The 13,141-nt window shown below is 37.1% G+C and overlaps 1 protein-coding gene across 1 annotated transcript; it reads right to left on the bottom strand.

Moving 5' to 3' along the window:
- Positions 1-2,938: 2,938 nt before the first annotated feature.
- ahsg2 (alpha-2-HS-glycoprotein 2) lies at positions 2,939-10,447 on the bottom strand. The gene is made up of 7 exons (NM_001100029.1): positions 10,035-10,447; positions 8,765-8,875; positions 8,618-8,693; positions 8,285-8,439; positions 8,095-8,199; positions 6,941-7,009; positions 2,939-3,497 (listed from the first exon to the last, which is right to left on the bottom strand). The coding sequence occupies exons 1-7, from the start codon at positions 10,344-10,346 to the stop codon at positions 3,165-3,167; spliced, it is 1,161 nt and encodes a 386-aa protein (NP_001093499.1). The 5' UTR covers positions 10,347-10,447; the 3' UTR covers positions 2,939-3,164.
- Between the last annotated feature and the right edge of the window lie 2,694 nt (positions 10,448-13,141).

The raw sequence follows: 13,141 nt of genomic DNA, 5'->3' as shown, positions 1-13,141 counted from the left end.
TGCTCAAACTCACTAATATCAGTGCTGAAGTTTTCTCTTTAAATGAATGCAGATGAATGCATTTATGCTCACAGAGTGTCTATAAGCAATTACATGGGATATTAAAATGCAACACTAATTTTAGCCACTAGATGGAAGCATAAGACCGCATTTTGTTAGTATACAGTCATTGAAATTGTAGTTACAGTTTTCCCAATTGTTTACACACAATTACTTGTTCTTCAGACAGAATGTCTATAACATGCAACCCCTAGACCAATTCTGCTTAACTACAAGCACAATCCCTGCTTTATACTCAAATTTCAGGTTTAAAACACACTTTTTTTTTCAAAGCACTACACACAATTCTCTGCATTTGGCTCAATTTTCAAGCAGGAAATCTCTTGTTTTCACTAAGAACACACTGTCATTCAAAACTGTAAAGTCAGTTGCCCTACTTTGCATACTAACTCATCACATGAGCAAACACCTGTCACACATAATTGCAATTTAGAAATCAGAGCTCATCTGGTTCTCTAACTGCTTCTCTGTCCACCCAGGTTTTATAGTTGTTCTCCCTCCATATTCTTCAGTCCTAATGAGGTTTTTTTTTTCTGACTGGGGATGGAAAGTGTATGACCCGAAATCCACACACACACGTATACCCCTTCTCCAAACTATAGCAGTTGATGCTTTTCCTGGCAGGATTTGCCATGCAAGGAGACATTTCCCCCACTGCTTAGCCAGACCAAAACAGAAAAGAGGATGCAGTATAGCTGTTTTTGTTTTTTTTACTGGAACTGTATTCAGTAAATACTTCTGTTGATGGTATATGTAGACGACTTTTTGTGCAACTTTGTGTTTGTTGGCATGAAGATTTTTGTAAACTGTTTTTGTGGGAAAAATAGTGTAAAATATATTTGGTATTTGTGTGTTTTGTATAAAACAATATTCTGAAATATTTTACAATGCACATATGTACCCCTATCTACTGTCTGTAGTAAGTGTAACACTGGACAAAAAAGGCTGACAGTACGTCATTATGAAAGGAGAAGAAGTAGTCATAGTGTTTTACATTAAGCAGATCAGTGATCAACTGGTTCTTATTCATGTGATGGCTTGTTCATGTCATTTAAAAAACAAAATACCATTTTTGAGAAAAAATCACATTGTTTTGAACATAGAGTTTCATTTTGCAGAAGAATTGAAGAGTTTTGCCCAATGTGTGTGTGTGTTCTGTGATTTGTGTGTAGAGTTCTGACAATATGACTCATGCTTTCAGAAAGTGTGTGTGAACAATTGGGAAAAACTGTAATAGAGCAAGTGCATTTTTCACAGTATGTCTGATATAATTTGTTCTTCTGGAGAAAGTCTTATTTGATTTATTTCAGCTAGAACAAAAGCAGTTTGTATTTTTTGTAATTTAAAAGCCATTATAAGATACAAATGATCTGCCCCCTTAAGCTATATATTTTTTTCGATAGTCTACAGAAGAAACCATCATTACACAATGACTTGCCTAATTACCCTAACCTGCCTAGTTAACCTAATTAACCTAGTTACGCATTTATATGTCACTTTTAGCTGTATAGAAGTGTCTTGAAAAATATCTAGTCAAATATTATTTACTGTGGCAGTGGCGCAGTAGGTAGTGCTGTCGCCTCACAGCAAGAAGGTCGCTGGTTCGAACCATGGCTCAGTAGGCGTTTCTGTGTGGAGTTTGCATGTTCACCCTGTGTTTGTGTGGGTTTCCTCCGGGTGCTCCGGTTTCCCCCACAGTCCAAAGACATGGGGTACAGGTGAATTGGGTAGGCTAAAGTGTCTGTAGTGTATGAGTGTGTTGTGTGTGTGTGTGTGAATGTGTGTGTGAATGTTTCGGCTGGAAGGACATCCACTGTGTAAAAACTTGCTGGATAAGTTGGTGGTTCATTCCGCTGTGGCGACCCCGGATTAATAAAGGGACTAAGCCGACAAAAAAATGAATGAATGAATTATTTACTGTCATCATGACAAAAATAAAATAAATCAGTTTTTAGAGATGAGTTATTAAAATTATTATGTTTAGAAATATATATATGTGTGTGTGTGTGTGTGTGTGTGTGTGTGTGTGTGTGTGTGTGTGTGCGCGCGTGCGTGCGTGCGTGTGTGGTTTGAATATTCCTGAAAAACTTGCCATTATTATATAACAATAAAATACATCTAAACATCTGAGGTCCTGACTTTTGTGGTCATCAAAAATCCCATGACACTTCTTGTAAAGAGTAGGGATATAACACCAGAGTCCTGGCCAAATTCCCTCCATCGGCCCTTAACCATCATGGCCTCACAATCATGCCCATCCACTCTATCACTGTTTCTCCACTCCACCTATAGCTGGACCCCCCTCATGATTGCGCTTTGGGTGTATGGCCCTATACTCTAAATGCGCTATATAAACACACATTACATTACATCTGATTGACAGTTCAACAAAAAAAAAATTATCATTATTCTTCATGTGTTCGATACTTCTTCCCTGCTTCAATTCATTTTATTATGCATTACTTAATTTGTGAACTAATTCATTTGCTGTCTTTGCATATGTGGATTTCTTTGGTTGTTACCAACATCGGGGGAAAATTGCAAGTCAACAGCACCTTTGTAAATATATTTTATGAGAAAAATGATGATGTGTTCAATACTTATTTTCCCTGCTGTAGCTGTTTCTGCTTGACAGTTGTGTTAGATGTTAGTGCAGCAGCCACACTACTTGTACCATAGGATTGTAAAACTGTGAGAAACCAATACTCAGGATCAAGTCCATTATTTCAGACATAGGAATCTGAAAACATTTGGAATGGAATAGCCCTAATTTTAAGTGATCTCAGTTAAAAAAAAACTGACTTCAAGACTTGTGAAACATCGTGTGAAATCATGTGAAACAATAGCCTAAAAATAAATGCACAGATAAACAAAATGATCAAGGTAAGCATTTTATTACAGCACCATGGAATACAATAGGCAAAGCCATAACTGCTTCCTAAATATGGCCGGCCAGTGTTGTTTATACATGTAGCTACTTTGTCATAAAACACTTACTGCTTACCAGCTATGGTCATGAGTTTGATAGCTGATCTCGGAACTCATCGGTCAACTATATTCAGGCCTATACATCTATGTTTGTGGTTTCATGATATTAGACCAAATTAGAAATGTTTCTTTTTTCCTGGACAGCTGAGAGCAATCGGGTCTACAAGAATGGGTGTTTTTTCTACTTTTGCATCTACAGCTGGCTTTTCTGGGGCAGCGACCTCACGCTTTACAACATGGGCTTCCTGTGGCAGCACAGCTACTACCTCTGCTGATTCAGTGGATTCTGCAGAGATCAAACCACTTTGTGCAGGGTCATGGAGTGCTGTCAGCTTGTGATGTCTGAGGCCATGAACGGTGGGGTTGTGCTGAGGTCCAAAAGTGTGGGCGTGCAGTAGTTGCTGGACTCGCATTGTGGCATTGTTGCTTTCTGTGTGCACAGTTTGGGTCTGTCATGAATAAAAATAAATAAATACAAATATTTTAAAATTGTGTCATTAAGCATACATTCACACAACAATAATTTTAACAATGAAACTGAAAGTCAAAAGTCTTAGAAACTAGATAAATACATGTAAATAATTGTTACATCTGCCACTTTGTTTTTTGGGGGTAAAAATATTCAGTAACTAATTAAATACTTGTAAATAGTTTTTACATCTGCCAACATATTTTAGATGGAAATATCACACTGTGTATGAGTACTTGACTATCAACAATGGAGGATTACAGGCTTGTCTGTGCATACAAGACATATTTACAAAGTGATCATGCCTGGCCCGGCATGCATAATACAGTGTTTTCAGAGTTTTTAGCAAAGACATCTGCTTGTGAATTGTTATAAATACAAGTACATCACTGACGTGTAAGTTACTCAAATCTATGCTTCAGTTTAATGGCTAGCTGAGCTAGATATATCATACTCACTTTGGCTTTGGGATGGGACTTACCTTATTGTCATTGACAGATGGAGGAAATGTTTACAAATTTGTTTTATTTATTTATTTTGCAACTTCATTAGGGATTACTATTTTTATTGTTGTTTTTTTATTTGTGTAGAATTATATTTTAACATATTTAAAGATCTTAATAATAATTAAAGCTGCAAGCAGCGATGATAGGGACCTCGCACCCGGGCTCACCGCCGCCCGGTGACCTTACGATGACAGAGAACAGCGAACAATATTAATTTAAGCCAATATATAAAAAAATCTAAGAAAATCACAGATTTATGCCAAACTTCCTCCTGTCAGCAGGTGGCGCTATAACTGTGACTTAAGATTGGCATGTAGATGTCTTCTGGAGAGGAATCTTATCAACCATGTGAAGTTTCAGGCACATGGGACATTGTGTGGCTGAGTTATAAGCCAAACTACCTTCTGCCAGCAGGTGGCGTTATGACTGACTCAATATTGTTATGTGGATGTGTTCAGGAGCGGACTTTTATAAACCATGTGAAGTTTCAGGCAGATCAGAGATTGTGTGGAGATTGTGTTTAAAGACAAACTACATTCTGCCAGCAGGTGGCGCTATGAAAGACTCAATATTATTATGTAGATGTGTTCAGGAGAGGACTTTCATCAACCATGTGACATTTTAGGCAGATCTGACATTGTGTGGCCGAGTTACAAGCCAAACTACCTTCTGCCAGCAGGTGGCGCTATGACTAACTCAATATTGTTATGTGGATGTGTTCAGGAGAAGACTTTTATCAATCATGTGAAGTTTCAGGTAGATCAGACATTGTGTTGTTTAGTTATAAGAAATTCCTGTTCCATGGCGAAGCATTGAGGTTTGTCATGCCACCACAGACACGCCCCTCTGCAAAAACTCTAGATCTTCACAATATATCATCGCTAGAGCTTTCAGATGACACCACTCTATTTTGGTGCTGATACGGGAAAGTTTGTGGAAGGAGTTTGTTACAGTGTCAAACATGTCATTTCCTGTGGCCAGCAGGTGGCGCTATAACTGTAACTGGATATCGGCACGTAAACCTGTTCAGGTCGGGACTGTTATTAAATGTGTGAATTTTGAGGCAGATCGAATAATGCATCCCTGAGTTATAAAGACTTCCTCTTTTGTGGCGAATCATCAAAGTTTGCGAGGCCGCCACGGACACGCCCATCGATGAAAACTCTAAAGCTTCGCAATTTAACATCACCAAGGCTTTAAGATGACAAAACCCAATTTTGGTGTTTATCAGATAAAATCCCTAGGAGGAGTTCGTTAAAATACAACACCTGAAAATGGCAAAAGCGCCACTTTTTCGCCATAGGAAGTTAAAAATATCCGACTTCCTGTTGGGTTTGAGATATGGCTCCAAGAGACTTTTTCGTATGTTTTGCCATGTTTGAGGTGTGTGCCAATTTTTGTGCATGTGCGTGATTTGTAGATCAGGGGCTCGTCCGTTTAATTTTTCTAGGTGGCGCTGTCGAGTCATTTTGCCACGCCCACTTCAATATTGTTATGTGGATGTGTTCAAGAGATGACGTTTATCAACCATGTGAAGTTTCAGGCAGATTGGACATTGTGTAGTTGAGTTATAAGGACTTCCTGTTCCATGGCGAAGCGTTGAGGTTTGTCATACCGCCACGGACACACCCCTCTGTGAAAACTCTAGATCTCTACAATATATCATCGCTACAGCTTTCAGATGACACCACTCAATTTTGGTGCTGATACGATAAAATTTGTGGGAGGAGTTTGTTACTCCGTAAATCATGTCATTTCCTGTGGCCAGCAGGTGGCGCTATAACTGTATCTGGATATCTGCATGTAAACGTGTTCAGGTCAGGACGCTTATCAAGCGAGTGGATTTTGAGGCAGATCGGGTAATGCATGCCTGAGTTATAATGACTTCCTCTTTTGTGGCGAATCGTCAAAGTTTGCGAGGCCGCCACGGACACGCCCATCGATGAAAACTCTAAAGCTTCGCAATTTAACATCGCCAAGGCCTTTAGATGACAAAACCCAATTTTGGTGTTGATTGGATAAAATCCCTAGGAGGAGTTCGTTAAAATACAACCTCTGGAAATGGCAAAAACGCCACTTTTTCGCCGCAGGAAGTAAAAAATATCCGACTTCCTGTTGGGTTTGAGATATGGCTCCAAGAGACTTTTTCGTATGTTTTGGCATGTTTGAGGTGTGTGCCAATTTTCGTGCATGTGCGTGATTCGTATATCGGGGGCTCGTCCGTTTAATTTTTCTAGGTGGCGCTGTCGAGTCATTTTGCCACGCCCACTTCCGAAGCCCATAACAAACGTAAATTTTCGCCACTTCTGAGGCGTGTGCAAAGTTTCGTGAGTTTTCGGGCATGTTTAGCCCCTCAAAACCGCGATTCATTCCGCGGAAGAAGAAGAAGAAGAAGAAGAAGAAGAATAATAATAAACAGAGCAATTCCAATAGGGCCTACGCACCGTTTCGGTGCTCGGTCCCTAATTTCTAATGTCGGATAATTACAGTGTGTCCAGATGAATAAATAAATAAATAAATAAATAAATAAATAAACAAACAAACAAACAAACAAACAAACAAATAAATAAATAAATAAATAAATAAATAAACGAACGAACGAACGAACGAACGAACGAACGAACAAATAAATAAATAAATAAATAGTATAGTAAATAAAAAGTATAAATGTTGCAGTCAAGACTGCAGTCAAAAGCACTTCAGGAAAAAAACAGTAAAACAAATTTAAAAAATAAACTAAAACTTAATTTTAACTAAAATAAAATTTAAGTATAAGATGATAAATTAATAATGTATATGATACAAGTTTCTATAATATAATAATATATGATATGATATAAATAAAACTATAATTGTATCCATTTTAAAAGGTTTCTAAGTAAGTGGACATTATATGGAATAACAAAGTGTTCTTTACAGGGTTGAAGATTTTGCAGTCAACATCAATCAGACCGGCTGAACCTTCAGCTAGACATAGGCCATGGATCTAAAAATACACAAATGCAGATTAGACATATGTTGAATTCAACATGAAGGCTTATTCAAACTTTTTTTTTTGTTCTGTAATCTAAGGTGATTACTGAGAAAACAGGATATTTAACACACATAAAAAAGTTGTGGGATTTGACCGGATCATGAAAACTGGGCATACAGATTGGTTTAAGTAAAGCCATCTGAAAAAGTAGTAGCACTACACAGAAAGTAGGTATAATGAAGTAAATTGAGTATGAGTAGTTTTTATTGACTTTAGAAGGGCCTTATGAAGACTGTTAAAATTAGATAAAATCAAAACATTTAATGTTTGCATGTACACTTAAGAACATCCTTGATTCTGTCCAAGATAATTCTGAAAGAGCTGTTCTGTGCTGTAATGTCAATGTGTCATGCACAGAAAAAAAATATTTAATTCAAACTTTAGAACTTCAATTTAGAGGATGCTTTTTAAGGGCCACTCAATATAACAGTATATTACAGTGTCACTATCAACATGACAGCACACCTCATGTCATCACATTACAATACAACACATTACAATATCTAGAGGAAATATAAGCAACGAGAGAAGAAGAAATGCTGAGCAATGTCTTCATGTGAAGTGCTAAAGAATCTCTCTCTGCTTTTGTAGGGGTATCACTCATATCACTCATCTGTGCATGATGAAAGAAACACAAGAACGCAACCTGAAGCCCTCACCGGACCAGAATAATTATGGGTTTAAATGGTTTAAAGTCACTCCACCTGCCACAGTATTTTGTAATCAAACTATTATAACAGTATTGTAACTGTTATAAACATCCATACCACTTCCATCACTTTTACAAATTCACTTTTAGACATGTGGTTGCCAACTGGATGTTCATAAAACCTTTTTTTTCAAATATATGCATGCATGTGTATTTACATATACAAAATAACTATAATTATTCAGCACCTTTGACGGTGGAAATATCATCCACAAATCATAAATGCAATGTGCTGTACCATAACAAGTGCAAACTAGCATAATAAGTAATTACACAATAGCACATTAGCCAATAGTTCTTTCTCTGCAAGGTATTTAAAGGTTCTTACAGCAACAGTGTGATTCTGAGGGATGCATGAATCATCAACATAACTTGAGCAGTTTGTCCCAATAATGGCATATTCTGCAAAGTACTGAGGCACTCCACTGACAATCTGCCAAAAATAGACAACAGCACAATATCGTCAATAATGAGATTTATTTATTATTTCAATACATTATTTTCATTTATTATCCTACCTGAGATGTCATTCGTCCAATTTCAAAGAGTGCAAACTTTGTCTTTAGTGTGTTGTTTTGATTAAAACTATCTAAAGAGGCTTCAATGAGTTGCAGTCCATCTGTGTCATTTAAAGGCAGGAGGTGAGGACAGCCTAGACAATCATCGTCTGTTTCTACACACACACACACACACACACACACACACACACACACACACACACACACACACACACACACACACACACACAAAGAGAGAGAGAGAGAGAGAGAGAGAGTTTGAAGTATGTGTTGACTTTTTATAAGATGACAGCCATTGCATTTTTGTTTGGTTTTTGTTTTGTTTCTTCTTACCAATCTCAGTTTTACACTTGAATGCCACAATTGACAGGCCTTTAGTCACAGCAAAATCACAATCTGCCTCAACTGCCTTGAAAAGGATAAGAACGTTTTAGATAATTACAATATATGACATGTTTACAAAATGAACATAGTTCTCACCGTACTGCGCTGTTGTCTGACTGGGCACAAGCTCACTGGTGTTGGATCCAAGACGTGACACGTAGTTTCCAGAAAATCCAACTCCATAAGATACGTGTCTTCATGATTGGGCTACAAAGAGAAATTTGGATTATTATGCATTATTATTTGGATTATTATACAACAATAAAAAAAAAAAAAAAAAAAAAAAAAAWTATATATATATATATATATATATATATATATATATATATATATGTATATATATATATATATATGTATATATATATATATATATATATATATATATATATATATATATATATATATATATATATATATATATATATATATATATATATACTGTATTATTCGCCTTATTATTGCCTTAAGCAATATATATATACTAATATATATATACTAGGTAAAGGATAATCAGGTTATTGTGGTCATTGCATAACAATGGTTTGTTCTGTATATATATTTATTTTTTTTCTATTGTCTATAGAACAAACCATTGTTATGCAATAACCACAATAACCTGATTATACTTTACCTAGTTAACCTAACTAACCTAATTAAGCCTTTGAATTTTACTTTAAGCTGAATACTAGAAAAATTAAATAATTAAATAAAATTATACTATATATAAATGTAAATGCACTGTCATCCATGGCAAAGACTGAAATAAATAAGTTACTAGAAATTAGTTATCGAAACTTTTATGTTTAGAACTGTGTTGTCAAAAATTAAACAGAATATTGGGAAAATACACAGGGAAACCTCCATACAAATAAGTTACTTTTGACAACACCAATAACTGCACACTCTTAATCATTTGTTCTGAAGGTTCATTAGAAAATAGTTCATTTGTTTTTTGTTGAGCATTAACTTTGCATTAACACACATTAGTAAGTGGTTTTAAAAATACAGCTACAAAGGGGATATTCCTGACCCATAGGCAAATGCAAAATACTAAATACTAAATTATGTATATTAATTTTAATGCAATTTCTCGCAGTTTTGTGACCTAATTTAGTGAATATTAACACATATTTGCTAATGCTTAATAAATGTTTCATATTGTGCAGTTATTATAAAGTGTTAATAAACTTCTTTAGTAAAAGATGTTTTTAACACCTAATGTTAATTTCTTAACAAAAAGTTTTCCACTTTCCACAAAAAAGACTTCCACACATTGGAAAGTGGAGCTTTAAAAACAATACAGATATTTTTTTAAGAGTGTACTGCAACCATCACACGGGCATTCTCATTATGATCATGAGCTCACCCTGCTGATGACCTTGTTGCCCTCAATACGATTCAGGATGTATTTGTAACCATGGGTGTGCTGAGCGTTGAGGTAATCTTGTGCTGCAAGAGCTGCTGCTTCAGCCTCTGGAGAATCACATTCAGCCAAGTTGACGGTGGTCTGTACCCCCTGCGCCCAGGAACCCGTTATCAGGAGCCCAAGAACAGAAACTGTAGCCCAAAGTTGCATGCTGAACAGCAAGAACCTGTACTCCTGAAGCGAATGTACAGAATGAAGTGAATGAAGCTTTGTTTGTTGAATATATATATATGTGTGCTGTACTTCAGTCATGACTAAATGGTCAATGTAAAGACACTCTGATGTCTGTTATGTAAATGACACCAGTGAACCTCTTTGAGTGCCAAAGTAAATGCAACTGTGCAATTTGAGAGGGAGTTCACATTGAAGTTTGGTTTTTGTGAAGCAGGGGTGTTTTTAAACTTTGACCGTGTCCTTGGGCATGAAACTCACATGTATGGGACCTGAGTGAGCTTCGCATTCACAGCATTTTATTGAATTCATGATAAATCTGCATTTTAACAAACATAATCATACAACTAAAGGTTTTTGCAGCAGTGAACATGTCAGATTTTAAAAACATACTGTAATTCAAAAAAGTTCTTCTGCTGTTTTTTCCAACATCCAACAATGTAAAGCAAACATGACTTCATGTAAACATGTTTTCTGAAGTGACTGTTCACCTGAGTGTTACTACTAACACTACTCATATGTTAAAACAGATTTAAAAAAAATCTTAAACATCAGAAACAAAGGTTGGAAAGTAATACCAATTTATTTGAATATTCTGATGCCCTGTCCTGTTTTCTTTGGTGAAATGAGCAGTTTTTGCAGCTTTATTTATGAATATATGTTGTCTTTTTATTTTATAGTTGTCTTTCTGTTTCCTGCTTTGTTTCCCATAAAACAAAACAAGTGTTTTATGGTGGTTTGGCAGCCCAACGAAAATGGTCATTTTTACCTACTGATGTGGAGTGTGCATATTTTTTTGTGTGTGTGTGTATATATATATATATATATATATATATATATATATATATATATATATATATATATATATATATATATATATATATATATATATATATATATATATATATATATATATATATATATATATATATATATATATATATATATATATAGATGGCGTCATGGTGGCACAGTGGGTAGCACAATTGCCAATTGCCTCACAGCAAGAAGGTCGTTGGTTCGAGCCTCAGCTGGGTCAGTTGCCATTTCTGTGTGGAGTTTGCATGTTCTCTCTGTGTTCACGGGGAGACCATGCCCCCAGTCCCTGTGTTCTTTCGGGTGGTCCGGTTTACCCCACAAGTCCAAATGTATGTGTGTGAATAAGTGTGTATGGATGTTTCCCAGTGACTGGGTTGCAGCTGGAAGGGCATTTGCTGTGTAAAACATATGCTAGATAAGTTGACGGTTGGGCAATGCAGTGGCGCAGTAGGTAGTGCTGTCACCTCACAGCAAAAAGGTTGCTGGGTCGCTGGTTCGAGCCTTGGCTCAGTTGATGTTTCTGTGTGGAGTTTGCATGTTCTCCCTGTGTTCGCGTGGGTTTCCTTCGGGTGCTTCGGTTTCCTCCACAGTCCAAAGACATGCGGTACAGGTAAATTGGGTAGGCTAAATTGTTCGTAGTGTATAAGTGTGTGTGTGAATGTATGTGTGGATGTTTCCCTGAGATGGGTTGCAGCTAGAAGGGCATCCGCTGTGTAAAAACTTGCTGGATAAGTTGGTGGTTCATTCCGCTGTGGCGACCCCGGATTGATAAAGGGACTAAGCCGACATGAATGAATGAATGAATGAATGAATGAAAGTTGACGGTTCATTTTGTGTGTGTGTATATATATGTATACACACACACACACACACACACACACACACACACACACACACACACACACATTTAATTATTTCGACCACACTCTTGAATCTGAAATAGATGTCTTCTTTTAGACCCCTTATGTTTGCTATTTTTTCTTGCTTCTATTGAAATGAATCTTTTGAGTTCTGATTTACTTATTGTCTTAATGTTGCATTGTTTTTAATTTGTTGTTTTACTGCTTTCTTTGCTGATCTCATTCTTTTTTCAGTCTCCCTAACGAGTACTGGCACCCATAAAAATCTTACTAGTATCCTTAGCTGGCATGTTCTGAACAAACATTGCAGGATTTTAAAAATCTGGTCTTGCCAAGCTTCAGATGGTGGTGAAATATTTTACTCAACCAAATATATATTCTACCAATGATAGAAAACTACTAGGATGATTAAAGAAAGTACACCCCAAACATGTAGGTCAGAGTACTGAGAGACAGATTTCCATTTAAAGCCTTTTAAGCCTTTGCCCGAACTGGTCTACCTCCCAAAACCTCCTGCTGTTGCATTTCTGGAACATCCTGGATAGGATCGTGCAATGTTTGGGAAGGGATTGGTCAGTTTCCGCCAAGAGTGGTGGCGGATCAGGCTCTGTCTGTTGTGGGGGTTCATTGAGACAACCCTGAGGTGACTGGTATAGCTGCTGCTGTACTGGCTCTGGTTGTGGGGTTGGAAAGCTTAGTCCTATAGTTTAGCTGCCACCATTGGTTCTGTTACCCTTGGGCCTCTTGTTAAAGTAAGGGGAATAGGCACTTTCTGCAATCTACTTGTATGCCAGCAAGACCCATCACTTAACATTTATGTGGTTGAGCCTAACCGACGAACCACTTGGTGAGGTTCAGACCAGAAAGATGCCATTTTACTGCTTCGGTGGGGTCTGCAACCCAACCCCTTCTACATATGAATCTATGCAATGCAATAACAAAAGAATCAGCGTCTAGAGCAGGGGTCACCAATCTCGTTCCTGGAGGGCCGGTGTCCCTACAGGGTTTTGCTCCAACTTGCCTCATCACACCTGCCTGGGTGTTTCAAGTATACCTAAGACCATGATTGGCTCATTTAGGTGTGTTTGATTAGGGTAGTAGCTAAAATCTGCAGGACACTGGCCCTCCAGGAACAAGTTTGGTGACCCCTGGTCTAGAAAATAGGCAACCTCCAAATGGACTGCTCTACTGGCCATA

Source organism: Danio rerio, chromosome 2, assembly GCF_049306965.1.
Source record: "Danio rerio strain Tuebingen ecotype United States chromosome 2, GRCz12tu, whole genome shotgun sequence".
NCBI classification, from domain to species: Eukaryota; Metazoa; Chordata; class Actinopteri; order Cypriniformes; family Danionidae; genus Danio; species Danio rerio.
Note: the sequence above shows the minus strand (reverse complement) of the source record. Positions and strands in the feature narration are given on the sequence as shown.